The sequence below is a fragment of the Pagrus major genome, chromosome 13, assembly GCF_040436345.1.
Source record: "Pagrus major chromosome 13, Pma_NU_1.0".
Taxonomy (NCBI): Eukaryota; Metazoa; Chordata; class Actinopteri; order Spariformes; family Sparidae; genus Pagrus; species Pagrus major.
In genome coordinates, this window is record NC_133227.1 from 28,648,596 (window position 1) to 28,671,084 (window position 22,489).

General features: G+C 41.8%; 1 protein-coding gene across 3 annotated transcripts in view; it reads left to right on the forward strand.

Moving 5' to 3' along the window:
- sgcd (sarcoglycan, delta (dystrophin-associated glycoprotein)) overlaps positions 1–22,489 on the forward strand; it is a 255,670-nt gene that overhangs the window by 139,206 nt on the left and 93,975 nt on the right. For all 3 annotated transcript variants that reach the window (XM_073480088.1, XM_073480087.1, XM_073480086.1), the window contains one exon: positions 11,625–11,810. In XM_073480088.1, coding sequence (XP_073336189.1) covers positions 11,625–11,810 — 186 coding nt within the window. The remainder of the gene's footprint in view (positions 1–11,624; positions 11,811–22,489) is intronic.

Consider the following 22,489-nt stretch of genomic DNA (forward strand, 5'->3'; position numbering starts at 1 on the left):
ATTTCCACAGACTGGAAACCGAAAGACTACTTTAGATTATGCCCCCTCCCTCGGCTCATCAGTTCGTCACGGTGGATGGATTAAAAGTGCAGCAATAGTTCAACATGTCTTGAACTGTCCACTGTCTCTCTCTCTGACTCACGCTGTTTCTCTCCTGAGATCTTCTGGAGTAAACGCAACGAGCTGAGTCATTCGTTCAGTTTTTCACTCTCATAATTCAAACACTTTCTCTCACTGTCTTACATTTTGTATCTCGTCCTCCAGTTTTTCCTTTTGAAGAGCAGCACTCATTTAAGATGTTCTCAAAAATGAACATTTCGACTGCGACAGTAAAAGCACCATTTAATCAGTACTAATGTTATATGAGACTCTTTTATTAGAATGTTTTATAACTTTTGATTACAAGAAATCTTCCCAAATTGTCAAAAAAAAATTTGATTTTCTTTTAATTGGATGCTACTCTACTTGATAAACAGTCTCACCGCTCTCCATTGAATGTAAACCGAAATAAGCTGTGAAAAGTTTTTACAGAAGTGCTCCACAAATAAACTTATTGTTATTATTCAGCACCATTACTTCCCCCGAGGCTGCCTCCACAGCCAAGCGTATGAGTGTTTATGGCTCATGACACAATTATGATTAAGATGTTAGCCTCTCACAGAGAGCGAGAGAGAGAGAGAGAGAGAGAGAGGGAATGAGGGAGAGAGAAAGAGAGAGGGAGCATGGAAAAAGGACAGGCAATTTAGCATCACTGTCTCTCTCCTGGGATAAAGGCGAGCAGCGGCGCTCTGACCTGTCGCCGCGCTCGGGCTGATCGAAGAGGACTCTTTACATCTCTCTCACAAACGCCCAAGCTTTTCTTTAACCCACCCATTTTGAAAATCTCAACCCTTTTTTCCCTACAAGCTATATTTCCAAGAAACTTCGAGGTGGTTTTTTACTGTTATTGTCGCTTAGGATGATTTTCATCGTTTCCTGACTCATAAAAAATCAATTTGTCGCTTAATTTAACAACACAAAGCGAATGATTTGCAGGAAGCTTTGGCTAGAGATTGATGGATCGAATGTTTTGTGTTTATGAGCTATAAAAAAAAAATCAAATAACAGAATCAAGGAAAATCCAGTTTTCATAACAGAAATCTCAGCTTAAAAAAAAAACCTGTAATTCAATCATGTTAATATTAAGTTGAACACAAACAACAGGGAAAGTAATACTCTTGTATTGACACATAAAAGACCTGTCCTTGAAGACATTTCCTCGGCACACACAGAGGAAGTCGATCCCCGGAGCGTCTCCATGCAGCCGCAGAGAGGAAGTGCTTCCTGATCTTTACCTCTTAAATTACTGCTTCTGTTTCCTCTCCTCATTCCTCACCTCCACACCCTCTTCCTTTCCCTACTCTCTCTCTCTCTCTCTCTCTCCGTCTCTTTCTTTCTCTTTCTCGTCTCGGCCTGTTTGAGGAAGCTGCGGTGGGTTTTCTGCCAAGTTGAAGTCCGACACCTCTTAAATCACCGCGGGGTGCCGAACCACACTCCGAGCTTCCTCTCAGACTTTTCCTATCCTCTGCTGACACTTCTCTTTCTGTCCCGTTGAAAGTGATGTCACCAGGTTTTCTTTTTTTTTTCTGCTTCGCTGTGATGACGTCCTCTCTGGTTCTATGTGCTTTATGAATAAACCTTTTAAAGTCCATAATAAAGTCATGCTAACAGAGAGCCTGTTAGCTTTGGTGACATTAAAGATTAGAAGTTAATTATGCTGGTGAAGTATCGCCTCAGGGTTCACGGGCTTAACGGCAAAAAAAAAGGGTAGATCTGTGATGATAGTCTGTTCTGTGTGGGTCTGAGGAGACTTTTTCAGCTGAAGTCAGCAGCTGCTCTACAGTTTTCAGTGACTTTTAAGATCTAAACTATGGAATGAAGTCCCTGATATGCTTCAGATGAGATGTGGACACATGTTGAAACTTCACTTTTCTTTATGTTGCAGATTTACGTTTCTTGAGGTTCAATTTAAATTTTATGTTGTGACAATACTGTGCTTATGGTCTGGTTAGGTTTAGCCCCCAAAAATCTCTTGGTTAGGGTGAGGAAAAGATCATGTTTTGGCTTAAACATGGTTGGAAAATGTCCTGATTTCAGGCTTACAACAGCCCAGGCGCCTGGATATAATGTTAGCAGTTAATGTTTCTGCAAACCACAGATATGCTCAAGGTTGACATTTGCACCAAACATGGCATATCACGTTCAGATTATATGCTTATTAGCCACCTTTCCCATCAGGAGGTGGAGTTGTTTCTGTACAAGCCGACAAGTCTGCCAAACGGTTTTGGCTGCCGCAGTTTGAGTCACTGGATATCTTTAAGGACTTGTGGAGACATTTCCAGCCGTTTATGTTGCGTCTAAACCAGGTGTTTTTTTTTTAAGACCTGCAGATATTTCCAGACGATCACCCAAATTAAATATGACTACAGCAGCAGACACGTATAAACATATTTTGAGAATGAATGCAGATAGTTTTCTTTTTTATTCACCCCCAAACTGAAGGTATCTGATGTTTTGCCTCCACCAGAATAAAATGGACATAGTTTATTTTGTGGTGCTGAAAAACAAGAGGAAAAAAAATATCCTTCCAAAAAACAGTGTTCAGTTTATTTGGATAATCCACAAACCTATCAGTGTGTTTGTGCTTTTGGTAGACTGTAGCTCCGAATGGAAAAGCGTTCACAGCAGGCTGTGCAGATTATCTGGGAGAAGCTGGGACGATGTTTCGAGGGAGACAAATTGTGTTCTCCAGATATCATTATTCAACGCTGTAAACATCAGGGACGAAAATCCATTCACCTCCAATGCATGTGAAGGGAGTTTTAGACCACTAGTTTTCTTTTCCCTCTAAACTGCTTTTCATTAACCTTTCTTTTTATTATTTCAGTCTTTGAATTACTTCAATCAATCAGATAAATCAGAGATGCATCTCTGTCTCTGTTTTCTTTAACTACAATGTGAGATGATTGATGCAACTTTAATGACAGACGCTGGAGACGTAAATACAGCGCCAAACTTAGAAATGAAGGACCACCTACCAGCTGCTGTATTTGACAGGTTGGGAGTGGAAACTGGCTGCATATCTGTCAGGAAGGGCTTACAACTGCAGGCTTTGGCAATTTGTATTAATCATGTGCTCAGCAATGCTATTGACAAGCATACTAAAGCCATTTATAAAACAGAGAAGAGAAAATGTTTTCTACATTTGTATGCGATTAAAAAGAAACAGACAGAGCCCAAAGTTACTCAGATGTTTAAGTATTCATTATGCCCTCCAGCCAAGCCTGGCCCGAGGCCCGGCCTCACGCCTGTACGGCCGAATTAAGCGCCGAAATTGGTTGTTTTCTTACTCTTCTCTGTTTTTTTGTTTAATCGCTGAAAAGAGGCTTTGTCAGACGCTGAACAGGTCGGACCTCTCATTAAATTGTTTACTGTTATTCTGTGACCTTTTCAGCATCTGTAAGCGTTAACCACACTTATCTCATCTGTAACGGGCCAGTAAGCGGCTGCAGCGCACGACAAATGGAGCGCCGAGGCGAGAATGCGGTCTCGGTGTTAATGAGGGGCAACAAAGTGGGACAAAAGGCAAAAGCGGTGCCGGTGCTCTCAGAATAAAGGGTCAGAAAAGACGAGTGCCATAAATACACAAGCGTTTATCTCGGTGAGTCTGGTGCACAAACATGAAAGGAGAAGTCTGGTTTATAACACTGTGGTCGGGGTCGTTAGTCTAAGTCGCTAAGATGAACTGCAGGTAGACGATCAGACAGGTTGTTGGTGTTCGTAGTAGTACTCGTAGTAGCATAAACATATCAGTTGAAGATTTTGTTTGCAGACATATTTATGTGCATATTTTACGAGAGATGTGATCTCTTCTTCTTCTTCTTCTTCTGAAAGGGTCCATCTTTGAATAAAAAAACATGCGGTTTCGTTTGGTGAGGAGGCCGTTTTCATCAGGGTTTCATCAGACTTCCTCGACTCTGCCTGCACCGCTTCACTGCTACTCTCTGCTGCTGTTGTTGTTGTTGAGGGTTATAAAAGGGAAAAAAATATAAAACTTGAAGTGAAGTTCTGGTGCTTCAACCATACAATAAAAAAGAATTGCTCCAGGGGCTCTCGAGATGGAGGAACAGGACAGTTAATAGCACTTGAGGAGCGGTGGAGAGCGTTCAGTTGCTGGATCCATTCAGTCCTGGTCTAATGGCAAAGGCGAGTGCACAACGCATCACAGGCAACCAACGCATGTAAGAGCAATAAACCGAAAAAGCCTTTCCAAGGAACATATTGGTGAAAAGAGGCAGAAGGAGTCATGTATGGAGGAGACAGACTTCCACATGAACACATGTTAGCTGTTAGCATGTAGCAGCTTCTGCCTCAGTCTTCAGCTACTGGAGATTATGTTCAATCACCCGTAACCGACAAACAGTTAAATGTTTAGTAACGTCTCAGTCAGCCAATCACATTTCTCCACTTGCCCATTCACCCACAGATTGAAATGGCCAATAAACTCCCTCTGGCCATCGGCCATTTTGTACATTCCTACATTTGGGAGGCGTGCGAGCCCCAGTAATGGCGTTTCCATTGGCAGCAGCACCTCGGGCCCTGGTAGCGATCCACATGTTGTCTATATAAGTCCTAATGGGGGAGCTGCCTGGCTATTTGGCAGCAGGAATAACCAATAACATTTTGTAAAACCTCATTTCTTTCTCTAATCAGAGACAGACTTTGTTTTTGGACCATTGGGTTTTCTTCAGGCTCTCTGAATGAATAGTTGGCTGAATGAGAGGCACCGTTGGATGGCAGCAGTGGAGGGAAAAAGACTCAAAGGCCGATGATTTGATTTGCCTCCAATTTGCCACTTATTTTCTTCCTCCCTGGCTCTTCAACTCTGCTTTCTTAACACACACACACACACACACACACACACACACACACACACACACACACACACACACCTCCACTCTTATGAGAGTGGCCATTATTTAGCTTGTAACCAAGCACCATTTTCTTCTCTCAGTCAGCCTGTAGCCTCGGAGTTTATTGGAAAGCTATCAGTACTCTTTGTGCATGAAGGGGAGAGTCTGTTGAAAGCACAGAGGAGAGAGCAGTTATATTTCATTACTGCGGTACATTTATTTTGATGTATGATACACTTTGTGAGCGAAGGGGATACGAGCATGTGGAAATAAGAAACCAATCAAACCAACTCTGAGAACTATTTTTGATGTGTTTATTGTGTTTGGATGTTTGATTAGAGTGTGTAAGCGACTGTTGAAGGTGCATCCTCGTGATTTTAAACCATATATCAAATTTTCAGTCCATAAAAGCCGGATTTATTTCAATTTTTAATAAAGATGAAGATACTCTGCTAGAACGAGTATCTAGTACGAGGAACTGTGGGTACTTTTACGTGAGTATCATCTGAGAAAAATGTGTTAATAACCGTGCTGGTGCTGAAGGAAGATCTTCACTGGTTTCCTGACTAATCCATTCAAGTTTATACAAAACTTGGTCTATAATTAGGAATGTCAATGGTTAATTGGACCAGTTACACATTTTGGTCTATAGGTCAATTTGCATAAAGCCAAACTGTCTGCTAACGGCTTCGCTAGAGCAGTCCGAGCCTCAGTGAGGGAGCATTTCCCACGTGTGATGCAACTCTTCAGCTTTATTCTATATTCTGTGCCACATTAAGCACAAACACCCTGCTGCCATGTGCGAGGATGGCTCACAGCCAAAGATCACGTCACCGTTAGCCGTGGGGAGAAAGAACGCGTGATGCACTGATCCGAGGACATATGTTGTCAGTGTGGTAGAGGGCCAGGGACTCAAACAGCCAGTTTGCTACCCTGAGCCCCGAATATGTTATGCCATGGAGAGCTACTGTGACTAAAAACACAAGGAAAAGCACTTTGAGAAGAAGCTAGCCAGGGCTGCTGGACAGCTCTCGCAGACAGGAGCTAACTTCACAGCTACCTGTCACTCTGTCGCAGCCTGGTGTGCTTCTTTCTCCAGCGCTGGCACAGTCACAAAACCAGGTGTTAAAAATAGCTCCAGATATGCGAGACTAGTGTGCTCCTCACTCAGTGCCTCTCCGTCTGGCCTCGCAGAGAAAGCTGACGTGATGCACTGGAGCTCATTGAGTTAATTGTCTCGCTCTCTCTTACAGACAGTCAACATCGGTTTCTTTTTTCCCCCCTGGCCATAATTTTTGTCTAATCCTAATGAAGTAGTTATTTCAAACCAAACCACAATGTTTCCCTAACTAAGTAGCTTTTGTGCCTGATCCCAAACAAACCTCAACCAAAGATGTGTTCGATCAGACTGCTTTTTGTGTGTGAATGTCGAGATCGTGGCAGCAGCACCATCATACGTCAGCCTTTCTGTAAAACATTTCACCACTGTTTCTTCAGAATAACTGTTGGCAATATATTTTCTGCAAACCATGGATATGTTGAAACTTTACATTTCTTTAGGTCACATTTTCAATTTAATCACTTGGAGTAAGAAAAGTTTTTTGGTCGACACAAACACAGCTGGAAGTTGTCCTCACGTCGCCTTGAATATATCCAGTGGTGTCACGCTTAAAAATGTCGTAACGGCGTCTCAAACTGTCATCACTGGCTTGGCAGTCCTCTCACCTGCAACTTCACCACCATCCCTCCACCTCCCGTCAAAACATACGATGTGACATGATGATGATGACACATTTGTGGAAATATCAATATGGTACGTCAGCTATGACATGCACATTGTAAACACATCGCTGGTTTGCAGAAACACTGACTGCAAACATTTTATCCTGCCGGCTGCGCTGCTGTTTTTAGCAGTTAGTAGGAAACACGTGATGTGCGAGGTAGCCATCATACTTTTATGATTCTCTGCAAACTGGGAGATGTATGGAGAAGAATTACCAGCAATAATGAAACACATCTACTTCAAAATAAAGATACACACACACACACACACACACACACACACACACTTAGTGTGCCATTGTAATTATGTGAGCAGGTGACTCTGATGTTGGTGTCACTGAGTGTGTCTCGCCTGCCAAGCTGCTGACGCTGTTCTCCCCACAACACCTGCAGACGCTTGGCAGCCTCGGCAGTATTCAGTAATTTAATATTTATTTGTTTCTTCCAGCTTTGTTCTTTTTCCAGCTTTAAGGATATTTTTCAATTTGCTTTATTTCATTTTTCTGAAAGTGTTTTTCTTGTACAAATGGTTACACAAAAGCACTTTGAACGTACTTAAATAAATGACAGTTTCATTACAGGGTTACCTTATTTTTATGACTACAAACTGCTGTAATTGCAGTTCATTTGACAGCATTGTCTCCAGTAGGAGTGCTGCAAATATGTAGTGATTAAGCTTTAGTAAACAGACAAAAACCAAACCAGATCTTGAATATTCAGCTGTTCTTTCCAAGGTCGAGGATTCAATGGGGCCATATTTCTTTTAGCATTTGAAGAATTCACTGTTCTCCTGAACTCTCTCAGAGCTTAAATGTTGCATGACTTCTTCTGTTTTCTCTCGCTGCCGCCGGCTTGCAAAATTTTACTGACATGATCTGTTTCATTTTGAAGTTTTTTAGTTTCATATCAGTTTCAGGGTCAGTTATCTGAGACTGTCACACCACGCAAGAAAAAGAAAAATCAAAAACCAAATCTCGGGGAGAGGAAATGGAAAACCTGTCCGTCAGTCTTTTTGTATCTCGTGTGTGAATTTTTCATAATCAAACTTCTTGGTTGTAAACAAATGTCAGAGCGGTGCCGTCAGCTGAACTGAGTCCTGTTCAGACGTGTGATCGGACAGGACGGCGTTTTGCTCCTGTCTGCCACGACTCATGGCAACACATTTGGAGGCTCTGTGCTGAGGCAGGTGTCTGAGACAGAAGAGAGAGTGTGATGCAGGATCAGACGTGTTATTAATCCCCCTCTCCGCAGGCTGCTGCTCCATGAGGATTTTGCCAAAGAGCTGCTCAAACAGGCTGAGTTACTTCTGGCTCATACAGCTGTTTGTCACTGTATTCATGTTTGTTTTTGAATTAGTCTGAATGAAACACAAAAGCTCGAGCGATCAAACTCTTTGATCAATCTGAGATATTTCTAAAGGAGGGGGTTGATTATTAAACAACATATTGAGAATGCATATAGATGATTTATCCTTACCTCCATTCAGCTGAAGATCACCACAGTCGTAGATATTCAAGCTCTGAGACATAACGTCATGATTTCAGCTGCCACCTGACCTTCCCTCTAGCACCAGCATCACACTTTGTTTCCACATAGCTCTGTGTGTTTCTGAAAACACTGGATATAGTACATTTGTATGTTTTATCCCTATAATCTCAATATATCTACTATATATATATATATATATATATATATATATATATATATATATATATATATATATATATATATATATATATATATTAAAAACATAACGTTATTTTTTTAAAATTTCAATTCTATGTTGTGACGCTGTGGTTAATGTCTTGTTAGGTTTAGGCACAGAAACAGATTGTCTGGGGTTAGAAAAAAGATTACACTTTGCCTTAAAACACCTGGTTTTAGTGACACCAAAGATAGCTGCTAAATGTCCCCACGGTCTTGTCAAAAATCGCCAGTATTTTCACTCTTACAAATGTTGAAATGCTGTCTCGAACCAGTGGTCTCTTGCTTGGTGTCCTTCTCAAAATGTACATGGCACATAATGTGTTCAAACTTGCCAACCCTGAGACCCCAAAAATAGGGAGGATTTCATCCCCCAGAAGTTTTTTAGTTTGTTTTTTCTGTGTTCGGGAGACTTTTAAAGAAGAAAAACAAAACTAAATAGTGAGTACACTGCAAGAGCTTTTTATGTTAGCTGCACAGTCGTGATTGAATGACGACCCCCTTGATTGAAGCACAAAATGCATGCCCTCCTACCTTTAAAAACTTTTTATAAGAGTCAAATTATTCGCATGTGAATGTCTGAAAATGTGTACCTCTGTATTTATTTCTTTTTAGTCTCTGATGAGGATGAGGCACAACAGTATAGTAGACTGCAAGCTGTACAGTGTCAAAAAAACGGTTGTGACTAAAAGGGGAAAAAGGTGTGAAACGGAGGAGATTGTGACCAAGGGAGGAAACCAGTAGCTTAAATGTTAACTTGAATTGTCAAGATATTTGATCGTTTTTGTTAATCTAACGACCCGCTGACCTCTACCTCATCTTCATTTTTGTCTAAAGATTGAAAAAGGTCTCGTGTGGGCTGGTGGGCTGCTTTCTGGTTGAAAAATCAGCTGAGCCAATCAGAGCTTTGAAGGGGAGTTAAAGAAATAGAGCCTCATCAGAGCCGCCAGAAAAAAAAAAAGAAAGTGAAAAACTGCCACAAAACTTTTTACATTTTCAGCATTAAATCTGATAAGGTTCCAGCAAAGTTACTGCTGCTTCCCTCTAAGACTTTCATCCTGCATGGCATGATTAACATTGCAGCCTCTAGGGGACCCTGGTGAGCTTTAACTTTAAAGTTTTCTCAGGAGAAAGCACTTTTCTTGCCTCTTTTTAGCTCTGTTTACTCTTACATCAATGTTTTTTTTACTATCAGCTTAGACATCACAAAGTTATGCCTCTTCATCTCTCTGCATCTCCCATCAAACAAAAACTAAAATCTGACCGTACACAATCAGATTTCCCTGTTTTTTTTGCTGACTTGTGTTTTGGAGTTTCCTCTGTGGCTTTCAGCACTTTCTCACCGGGGCCCTGTCTTGTGCCATTTGTTTCAGTTAGCGGGAAATGTGTGTGGTTGTCAGAAACGATTGGCTTTGGTAGTCTGAGGCGTGCACTCCAAAGCACGGCCGATAGTAAATTGTATTTTTCCACAGAGTTATTAGGCCATTATTATGGCGCTTGAAGTGAACAATGCCTCCTCGTCTTCACAGGCAGACAATTATAATCATCATTAATCGGCACTATCAGCACATCAACGAGGGCAGAGGGGGAATAATGGAGTTACAGAACACTTATGAGGCAATCAATCAATGCAATTGCTAACAAAACTGTCTTTCATCGCGCCCAAACCGAGTGGCTGGTCAGTGCTGGAGTGGAGTGTGTGAAAGGAATGTTTATGACATGTTATTTGTGCTAATGATCAGTCGTGCCCCATCTCTTATCTTAAGTTCATTCTCCACACAGTCCCTGCAGCAGCATCACAAATCTCCAAGCAATCATGGGTGGCTCCAACATGGAGGCTCAATGGGTTCAATAATGGCTGAATATATTACAGCCAGACAAGGAAAAGAGAAAAGAGAGTACTGTAAATTCTTGCTGTTAATGCGACTCGCAAGCAGCAGCCCAGCAGCAAACTGCTGACAGATAAAAGTGGCCAACTAGCTGGTGAACATAGTGGAGCATTTAGCAGCTAAAGAGCCAAATAGGGATGAATATTGCACTTACTTTAACCACTGATCAGTTTTATTCAGATCAATACGGGTGGTGTAAACCGTTGAAGGAGCAATTTGTAAGATACGACCAGAATTTTAGTTTAAAACATTTAAAGAATTGAACATTATCAAAAGAGTGTGAAGAAACAACAGTGTTGGCCTTTTGTCAAAGACGTACTGAAGTTAGCATGCTAACCAGCTAGCCGATCCTTTCTCATAATACCACTTTGTGCCAACAGCCTCTGTAGTTAGTGTAATAAATTAACAAAAAAATAAACTCACATAATGTCAAGAAATGTTAGTCTTACTTTTATTTTCCTTACCAAACAGAAAAATACATCCATACACCCTCTGAATTCAAGTTAAATTCAGTCTTGTTTTTTTTTCCATTATTTCCTCTGGTTTGGTCGAAATAAATCCTTAATTCACCGAGTAAAATGGGAAGATATTCCAGGTGTGCATGCCTCTCCTGTCCCCGCCTGCCGTGTCTTGTCATCTCTGAATCAAAGTCTTGCTTAGAGTTGCTGTAAATCACCTCTGTAGTGTATCCCCTGTTGTCAAACCTTCATCGGTCTTGGAAGCTGTGTTCAGTCCCAGTTCGGTTACCAGCAGTGTTCACTCTCATGTCAGGCTGAGCTGGGCCCAGTCGCCCATGTTGACACCCCGTTGTGATCTGAGGTCCCAGTCCAGACAAACTCTAAGGCCACTGGCTCCACGGCTAGCTAAGCCATGAGCTAATTACTTAACGGTAGCTAACTACAGCCATGGATGGCTGGCAAAGAGAAGCAGTTGTCGTTTACTCTGGTGAGATGTTTTTGGAACTACCTTCAAATTCTTGCTGTATTTTACAAATTACATCTTCAATTATACATTCAACAGAAAATATTAGCACATAATAACCATGTAAACGCTTAATCTGATCATTTCTCCTGGGCTGGATAATCATTTTTTCTTTTGCTTCCAGGAGAGACAAAAAACATGACGGTAGCAAAACTTTTTCTGAGTTTTTTGTTGGAGATTTTAAAAGTTTTAACGATTGTTGAACGTCTCAGTGGTCAAGTTTGATTGAGTCTTTGTCTCAGTAATCACCACAGAGGTCCAGATTTTGCCCTCAGCCATAATCATTTCTTCCTTTTCTCTCTCCGTCTCCTCTCAGATGACCCAAGAACAGTGCACTCATAGGAACAATGTCCAGAGTTCAGAGAAACCACAAGTGTACAAAGTGGGAATATACGGCTGGAGGAAACGCTGCCTTTACTTCTTCGTCCTGCTGCTGATGATCCTGATCCTGATCAACTTGGCACTAACTATCTGGATCCTCAAGGTCATGAACTTCACCATGGTAAGTCAACTTTTGCCCTTTTATTTGCCTCAGGGCTGTCTTGCATATGAGTTTGTGTGTGTATGTGTGTTGGCGCTGATGAATTGGAGTTGTCATTGAAGACAAAAGGATTGAAGCTGCATGAAGTGGAAGTCGTTTAAGTCCCATTTTCAAGGGAGGGATTAGTTCAACCAGCATGAAGTGCAGAGACATGAATCCTTCTGTGATGAATATTTGAGTTGCACCACTCATTTCTCAACAGTAATTCATTAAATGTTAAACGGTGACCCTCTATCTTTAATGCTCCCGCCACCGGGTTACATTTCCAGCTCACGGTGAAATACCTCTCGTGTGTTTTCTTCAAGATCCATTGATGACATCTATAATAAAGTTCGGTCTTCTTGTCGCCTTATGCTTTTTGATTTCATGTGTGAACGTTCGCTTCCATTTTCTTCATGGCGATCTGTGTTTTACACACTTTGTTGGTAATGAGGTCAAGTGTTCGGTTTGGTTCTGTAGTTATATTGTGGTTGACTGGATTGTCAATTTGGGATGTGAATCATGAGAAAAAAGTCATTGTTACTGTCTAATAATCTACAAATTTCATGGTCCTTTTAGGCAGCATATTGTAGGTCATTAAGTGTGTGGTTTCCTGTGGATTTGAGGTGTGTGCAGCTGTTACTGGCACAGATCCTGACATCTAACGTCACTCCTCTGGACTCCAAAGAGTCACTTTTAAAAATACAGTATGTACTTAATGAAAGGAAAAAAAGTCTCTCTGGTTCTCAAGTATATGATGTGACCCGTGGATGTGAGGGATATCAACACTGCAGGGACACGTGGACCTCGGTACATTACAGTGAAGTGGCCTAGCTGGCTCGATGCTCTGCTTGTCCCTTTATCGATCAACCTTTACTTCATTTATAATCATCAGTGTTTCCAGCTATATTCCTTTTTTCCTTTGCTCCTCCTTTGCTGTTCATCCCTGTCTAGTAAATGAAAAAAAAAAACCTAAACAAACATGTCTCTTCTTTCCATCTGGGGTGTATTTAGTCTAAGTGAACCAGAACTGAAGGATAAAGCTTCACTCTGAAGCCGTCACGCTCCTCCTCTCTGAGCTACACCAGCTGCTGCTACTGTACATCAAAACAAAACAAATGCTCAGAGCTGAGAAGCAAAGGTATGAAGTATCTGAACTAAGGATCACAGAATACATGGATATATATATATATATATATTGTTTTGAATTTGTTGATGCTTAGTTGTGCCTTCTATTTGTGCCTTCAGCGTCTTCTTTTCATTTGATGTTGAAGGCCTTTTAGTTTCCTACTGCTTGCACTCTTCCTGACCGACTCATCCTCCCATCCGTATACACCAATCAGCCACAACATTAAAACCACAGAAAGGTGATGCGAATAACGTTTATCATCTTGTAACTTGACGTGCACCACCCATTCAAATGCTGTTGTAGACCAAGTACACCCGCTCATGGCAATGGCGCTCGCCAATGGCTGCAAACGCTGCTTAGGAATGGACTGAGGAACACAACAACGAGTTCAAGGTGTCAGTTCCCCACATCCCAATCTGATGAGCATCTGTTGGAAGTGTCAGAACAATTCTGATCCATTGAGGCCCCATACCCCGCCATACAGGACCAAGAGATCCACTACAAATGTCCCACAGAGGTCTTATGACTGCACAAGGGGAACTTTAATGTTGTGGCTGATCAGTGTCAGTAAAGGCTAGAATGGCTCTCAGTAGAGTGCATACCTCCATGAAGGTCCGACAGCTCTCTTTTGTACTCCCTCATAGATACCAGCCACGTTAAATACGCCTAAATATGCATTATTCCCTGAGAAATTAATGAAAATGTCCCAAATAAAAATTCCTGGATGCGTCACTTTATTCAGATCCACACCCAAAGTTAATGGTGTCTATTCTGGTCCAAGACCCACCCTCCATCCAAGTTTCCTGGAAATCTGTTTTTTTTTTTTGTTTTTTTTTTATGTAATCCTGCTGACAAACTCTGCAGTCTGTAGCGAGAAAATATGAGTCTGTCTTCCATCTGTGCTGTCTCTGTGGCTCTGTCATGTGACGTATCTTTCACTGAGCAGAGGATTGTGGGTCAAAAAGAGCCAGGAAAGCATGCTGGCTTGCATACAGCAAAAATGTGACCGGGTGCAGGACGACATACTGCTGTTTTTTTGGCATACTGGATTTAACAGACTACGTGTTGGGACACGCTAAATCTTTTCTGGCATACTAAATAGTCGGTACTGGAGCGCTGCCCGCTGTTTTAGACAAATATCACTTTCTGGCCTCAGGTGTTCGAGGTTTTATGAAGTGAAGATACACTCAGTTTAATCAGCAATAAAAAAAAGCAAAACAGGCATTTACGTACTTCTATAAAAATAGCACGGATTATTAGGTTAAAGTATGCGAATGATAATAAAGATCTTGTGTTCATGATTAAATGATTACACTCTCCATCCACGTCTTTCCAGAACCCTGTGAGAGGAGCTCTGACTGTCTGCACAGCCCAGTTTTACTTTCACCGTCCTGTCTGTCTTCACCTATCTGCTGTCTCTCTCTGTCTCTGCGTAGTAATCCAGTGTGCCTGTGATGAGTCAGATACAGAGTACAACACGCACATTTATACAGCACACGATACGAACACACACGCACACACACACGCGGCAGCTGCTGTGAATAATACATGAGGTCTGCTTCACAGCGGGACTTTAATATGAGATCTACATAAATCAGAGAGCAGTTTCTTAGATGCTGAGCTGTATGTTCTGACAGAATGCTGCACAGCGAGTTGCTCGAATGTTTTTAACGTGTCCTGCAGATTATAGAATAAATAAAAGATCTGACGTGTGGTGGGTAAGTTTGAAGAGGAAGAAATTAAAAGTAAAGAAAAGAAAAAGTAAGAAGTGACACATGCAGAACGCTGGCTCTGTGGATCCAAACCTGTGCACCACGTGTTTAAAGGTGGTCATGCAGCAGACACATTTTACAGGCTCACTAGATGCGTGAGCAGCGCCTGAGCATGTCTTGCTTTTTATTTTGGCATCCATGTTAACAGGTTAGGCTGCTGCGTCGCTTCATCTAGAGATTCGGAGTCCCAGCTCAAGTGAAGAAGTTTTCCCTTGTAGGAGGTGGAGGAAGCAGGTTGGAGGGTGGGGGAGTCTGGAGGTATGAAGAGATAAAATATTTACATCAAGTGCAATTACAGAAACGAAGTGTGAGCAATGAATATGGACATTAGAGACAGTGGTGTTTGTGGGTGTCGGTGGATGTGATTCTTCTACCTGCGTAATAAAAAGTGTTTTTTATGTGGGTGTAAAAAGTGTACAAAGCTGCAGAGCGTGTGCATCCGCTCAAGATTTCAAGAGTTTGTCAAATATTAATGTTGTAGTTTCACGTTGGCACTCATCCATCCGGCTTAACCGTCCTTCAGCAGAACAGTAAGTCTCTCTGACCTCTGCAGCCGAGCAGAAACAGTGTTCAGGCTTTTTACATACTGTGGAGTATCAGCGCCGTGTTTTTATCTTCCTTTTTTTAAGATGGTCTTCCAGTGTTTTTTTATCACATCTCATTCAGCCTTCTGCTCACATTTAGCTTGGACAGTGGTTGTTGACTGCGACTTGTTTGGTTTTAGGGCAGCCACCATAAAATTCAGCAGTCTGTTGCCTCACTATGGTCGGACACAGTGTCGGGGAGTAGCTGTGTTGCATATTTAGCATTACCTTACTGTTGCCATTGTGGGCTAAAGTTATACGTTAGCATACCTGAGTCGTCTCTGAAGGATCCCTGCAGTGTGTGAAATGATCAGATGCTCTTCATGCAGCAGCAGGTTATCAGACCAGAGACAGACGTGCGCTCACATTTTACCGCGTGGCATTTCCTTCCATCCGAGGCCGAGGCCGTGCTCTCCACTTGTATTTTAAGCTATTATGAAAATGTGTGTCAAGTCCGACTTGAGAGCTCCCTGCTCCGCAAATGGCTCTTCGGAAAAACCTGCATTAGCATGGGTCAACAGCTTATCAGTTGATATACGGTGCGTGACTCACTGTGAGTGCCGTGCTGCACACATACACACACACACACACACACACACACACACACACACACACACACACAGGAGCGCACAAACAAGCACCCGTGCAAATACACTGTGTGCTTGTTAATGCTAATTCTTTCTGTTTGATGGGAGTGTGTGTGCACAGACTCATGCACTGTAAGGAGGATACATTTACACACACATGCACAAATATAAATATGCACCTGACTCACGTGCGTGTGGCTCGTGGTGAAAGGATTGATTCAGACCAGGCGAGTGTGCGCGATATGTTTGTGCAATTGCCTCATTCCTCCGAAAAAAACACTTTTTTTCGCGCACATGACTGAATGTCCATATGTGAATCCTCTGACTCGCACACAGATGAACACACGTGTGACTGAATGACTGTGGACATATCATTTGACAGTTTGCAGAAGGTTTCTTTGGATATTTGCACGAATGAGGACAGAATCCTGAATGTAACAGATGGTTTGAACATGTAAAAGGAGATGTATAATTAAATCTGATCTGAATTATAGACCGTATGTGCCTCAGTGAGGACGGAGCCTGAATGTAACAGATGGTTTTAACATGCAAGAGGAATTGTATAATTGCATCTAAGCTTGAAATATGGATTCTTTTGCTCGTTAAGCTGATAATTCTCACTTTTAGTTGTCTTAAGTCAAATTCAGAGCAAATGAATCTGTTCGATTAGTTTTGGGGATGAGGGTTATCATGTTAAGTGTGTCCATTCTGTTTCTTTTAAGCGATCAAATCTGATTGTTGTGTCCAGACATCAGTAATCTATCTGGATGGATTGTTGCCGTAGCGACCTAGGTGTCAGTACAGAGGACACCTAGGTCACAGGACTGAGACTATTAATTGGACAGTAGACTGGGTCATCCACTGATTGGAGGGACGGCGGGTCAAACGCCGGATCGGTGAAGTATCCTTGGGCAAGATACTAAACCCCAAATTGCTCCTGATGAGCAGGTCAACACCTGGCATGGCAGCATCTGCTAAATGTGTGTGTGTGTGTGTGGGTGGGTGAATGTGAGTAGTGTTGTGAAGTCCATTCAACATTTACTATTTGTGGTCTGCCCAGAACTCCAGAAGTGTTTGTGTCCTTTTTGTTTTCTCGCCAAAAACAGTTGGCAGGCAACTTTTTGAGATCTTTAGATTAGGTGTTTTTTTTTTTATGTTTAAGTTGTTGTGGCCTTGTTGATCAAAGGTAAATACATACTGCAGATACATACTGCAGATACATACTGCAGATATGTGGGTGTGTTTATTAAGTTTTTCTATTTTGCTTATTTTGCTAATAAGACTGTAACTGCATGACGTTAATGCAGGTTAAGACCTTAATTTGAAATTCTGTTGCTTAATTAAAAAACACTTCAACTTCTTCGAAATGATAAATAACAGTGTAATGACGTTATTTGACTTTCCTCGACACCCACATAGAGCGGCTCTCGCATATGGCAGAGTGGTACTAAACATTTATCTCTTAAATTAAGTGAAGACCTGAAGGCTGAAGCAAATAGCAGTGAGATGAAGAGCCGGTTGCCACAGCCGGGGTCAGAAACTGAGAGAACTCGGGGCAGAAAAAAGTCATTAAAAGTTAATTGAATTCCCCATTAATTTAAAAATGAAGGGTTAAAATGCTCCTTATTAGGACTACGCTTAATTAGGAGCAGCCACCCTGTTCTCATTTTATTATTAAGCCGTCACAACACGAGTGTCAGTACAGCTGGTGTCCCTGCTGATCTTTGGTCGGTTGTTCCCACAGTGGTGTGATTGCTGTTTTTGTTGTTCTTGCTAGAAAATGCAACATCCAAGCAAACCAATGCATGGAAATAAGTTATATGATGAAAGAGGTCTTCCAGCACTGCCTTCTTCTGAAAGGTCTGCAGGTTTTCAGCAGCGTCTGTGGGATATAATGATGCGTTTGTTTATAAAAATCAGTAGCTTCAATCATAAAGACCATCTGACTTTCATCTGTGTGCTTGGCAGTAGTGTGTAGATGTAGATGTGTGTGTGTGTGTGTGTGAGTGTGTTCACCCTCGCCTCCGTCTCCAGAGATCTACAGCTCATCCGACGGATCTTCCAGCTCCCCCATCATGTTAAATAGGCTCGTTGTGGCAGCAGAGACAGCCGAGGGCTCTCAGATTGAGACAGATTAAAGTGGCTGCACCTCATGTACATGGAGGTCCAGAGTCTGTGTGGTAATGAGTACAAAGAGGAGGGAGGTTGGCGGAGGGAGGCGAGTGATGTATCGGCTGCTCTCTCTTCCGGGTCCTTCCACTCCGGTGAAGCAGGCCAGAAAAAGCAGCCTGGAGGGAGGAGGGAGCCGATGTAATGGTGAGGAGTTCACTGCTGTTAACATTTGAGTCAAACCAGGATTATAAAATACAGAAGGGTCATGGTTAGTTCCACTTTATCATGATCTGCTTCCTCGTGAAAACAAAACTCAACCTTGACTTCTGTTTTGGACACAAGCAGCAGTGTCTTGAAATGAAAGTCCTGTTCTTGTTTGACTCATCCATCCCCAACCTTCCTCCCTTTACACACCTTTCACTCTGTATATACTTCTCATAATCACTACAGTCGCTAGAGGTCGCAGCCTAACAACAAACAGAAAGACAGGTTGTAATAAGCTGCTTTCATTTTGTCATTTTTTCTGATGAGGACATCAGTCTGATCCACAGCCCTTTGAGGAGCAGCAGCACCAGTTTTCAAATGGATAACTAACATTTATATTCATTATTGATTCATTTTCTAATTATATTCACGAGTAATTTTGTGACATCTTCAAATTGCTTCTTTTGTCAAACCAACGATCCAAAACCCAAACAGCTCTTCAACTGTTGTCTTAAAAGACAAAGAAACGCTGTAAATCCTCACATTTCAGAGGCTGGAACCAGCAAACGTTTGACAGTTTTAATTATAAAAATGACTTAAACCATTATACAATTATCAAAACAGTTGTCAACAACATTCTGATGTATGGGAACCGAAAATTACTGGCGTCAAAAGTGAGAGTTGGCATAAGACAAGTGATGGTTGAACAAACACATTGACGGATGTACGTGTTTATTTAAAGTCATAAACTCTCAAAACTGTCAAACTTGACAATAAAAGCACCAACGTACAGAACAAATACGAGACGAAGCAGCACCGCAGATCTGTAATCAAACACGGCAGCTGCGACCAGCCGAACGTTTCGCCTGAAGCTGAACTGATCCGAACACACAAATATGGAAAGAAAGCACTTTCCTTTGGCATGTATTATATATTTAGATGCTTTTAGCCTTGATAATCAAATACCAAGAGTGCTTATAAATGTTTTAGATTATGGATCAAATTAGAATTGGAAATCAGGCTCATTTCGGCACGATAATAAAGAAATAAGCAAACGCTGACCTACCGGAGGGCAGTTTTATATAGTTTAATTTAAAATATGTTTTAAACTTTCCGAGTACTTTCCTACATTCATAATGTATCAACAGTACATATTTAAAGCTCTTTGTAGCAGTTCACTTACAAAGTGCCATTACAGCGACAGATAGGAGTTAACTTTGTTACTGCAGACCACTTTTAAACTATTACAGGACACACAACCAGGGACGGTTCTGCTGACTCTGAGAGATTAATGAAGGCGAGGGAGGGATAAAAAAAAAAAAAAAACATAAAATACTCTCCATCTTTCTGTACCTGCTATCCCCACTGGAGCCTGTACTTAAAGTGAAGTGAGGTGAACTGTTGTGACTGGGTGATACGGCTCAGTGCTCCTGGGAGACGGAGCTGAAGCCTGCAGGAGGAGGTTTGCAGCAGCTCCACACTGGGCCGTTGAACCGAGAGCCTCCTCCCTCCCCCGAGTCCCAGGAGGAGCCAAAGCGGGGCCGGCGGTGCCAACAGCTCTGCCTCTGCGGGCCCAGCGGGGGGGGGAGCTTGACCTTCCCATCCGCAGCCAAACTATCAGCACTCACCAACTCCCCAAAAGCTCGCTGTCGGATGTTGTTTATTCATGTTCGCCGGTTTGCTGAATACAGATTTCAGCAGGAAATTTGGCAAGGTCAACGTAATGTGTGTGAATCTGAAGAGGGAGCCGCTGTCATTTTTAGACTCGATGCGGAAAACTGAATATTTGAGGTTGTGTTTCGACCTGGGAATTCTCAATATGCTCGGCATTCAAGTTGGTTCAAGGGTTGGCTCAACCAAAGAGAAACATTTTTACTGTGCATATAAAAACAAGCCAGTTAGTTCGAGTTATGAAAAGTTTGTTATATTTTGGCCTTCTGTCACTACGAATGTGGCTGAAAATTGCCCTGACATCTCATCGATAATGTCCGGTTTTCTTGCCAAAAATATGACTGGAAGTTTTCCCAACGTCTCATCAAAAGTTTCCAGTTTTGTTGGCACAAACACTGTGGAATAACGTGCTGACGTCCCATCAAAAATATCCGGTTTTCTTGCCACAAACATGACTGGAAATGTCCCCAACATCTCATCAAAAATGTCCATATGTCCTCTGTGGTCGTAACAAAAAATAATCAGTAGTTTCCTGCCTACAAATGTTGAAATGCTGCTTAAAACAATGGTCTCTGTCCCGGCAGCCTTCTGCCCAATGTTGGAGGGTAGAGTGTGTTTAAAACAGGACTTGAACCACCCACCTCTCCTTCACGTGACGACCCGTACTCTGATAAAACGGCAGAGGCTTTGAAATGGTTCTGAATATAAGCGGTGAGGACAGGAGCTGACCTCAGAGCAGCTCAGATGTTTACCTCCTCCTGTAATCTGAGAGAGGACAGCCACCTTTATTTATGGCTCAGAGACAAACACACACACAACTCTGTCTGTCTGTGTTTCTCTCACAGACCACACACTCACACACACACACTCACACACACACACACACACACAGCTGTGTGCAGTGGCAGCTCAGCGTCTTCAGTCAGCTTTAAAATGATGATGTCATTTTCGATTAACCTCTGAGTGTGACTGTTTAAGACGTCCTTGAAGCAAATTATTAGCATTGTTTGTTTTTCCTTCTCTCCACAGTTACTCCTGAAAGTCCTTTCTCCAAATGAACGCTCAGAAGTTTTTCTCTATAGCGAGCAGAAAACTGATAATCAGGACACTTCTGAGTCGTCATCATTTAGAGTGATCGCTGACAAGTGTAGTGTCGTACGGCTGTGATTTTAGCATACAACAAATGCAACACATTGTGGGTTTGTTAGCTAAAAGCAGTGATGGAATGTAGTACATTTACTCATGTACTGCACTAGAGTACACTTATGAGGTACTCCACTGCATTTTTGCAAAAATTTGCATTTTTTATGATTGATTATTTGATACCTTTAGTTACAAATAACTTTGCAGATTACATGCTGCATCACAGCTAAAGTTGGGAGTCCCAGCCTCCTGGAAGATGCTTGAGACTGAAGGAAAACAACAGTTATGCTACATGGACAGTCCCATTCACATGTGAGACCTACAGACTGGCTTTGAATCTTTAAATACAGGAGGAAAATCAGATTTAAGCTCAATATGAAATGAAATCTTAATAAAAAATAGATATGTAATGTAACTGCTACCATCTGTCATCTGAAGTCATTTCTTAGGATGATATAATATATAATATAATAATAATAAACAATACCAGAGGTACAAGGTGCCTCACAGGCAGACATTAATGACACGGGGTAAACAGGCATATAGAAGACGTGTGTATTAAGATGTTAAAATAAACTCAATAAAAACAAAATAAAATTAAAACACACCAGTTCAGAGAAGACCCTGAGATAAAAGAAAGATTTCAGTGATGACACAGACTTGGCTCATAGATAATATGATGTATATATTGCAGGTATTGGCTGCTTTTTTCCCGAATGTTTGGCTTTAAACTCTTCAACTCTGTCAGTCCGACCGGTTTTCTCATGAAAATCTGTCGCAATTATTTCTATTTTTGTGCACAGGGATGAAAAAGAACAAGCAACAATATGAGGCCATTTTCCCTTCGCGGGCGGCAGTTGAGTCAGAACGCGTTTAAAGACTCTCTCAGTAGATAAACATCTTAGCAGCTTGTCGGTGACGAGAGAAAAAAGCAGTAATTTTCCCTCTGATTGCGGCCTGCCTTCCTCCGAGCAACATTGATAAGCTTTTGCACGGTTTCACTCATGGAGCAGAAGGGCGGGGGAAAGAAGTCAAACAAAGACAAGATGAAGAGGAGGGAGGAGGAGGAGGAGAAGAGGCAGCTGATGATGGTGATGATGATTGCTTTTGACTACAGTATAACCCCAGTTTAGCATTTCATCACCGGTTCTCAGGCTATGATATTAATATATTGTGATATTTATGATGCTGACGCTCAGTATGTCAAACCAAATTTCCAGTCGTGTTTGTACGAACAAAACAGGCATCTTAGGCCAAACCATAATCTTTTTCTAACCATACCCAAGTGGTTTTTGAGTGTAAGCACATCATTGTGACAAGAGAGAAATAGAAAATTGAACCTAAAGAAACGTAGAGTTTTAACTTATCTGTGGTTTTGCAGTACTTTAAACGTACTTTGCCAACATGTATTCTGGCTTATAAAGACACAGGTGATTAAAAAAAAGTGTGATTTTTGTCT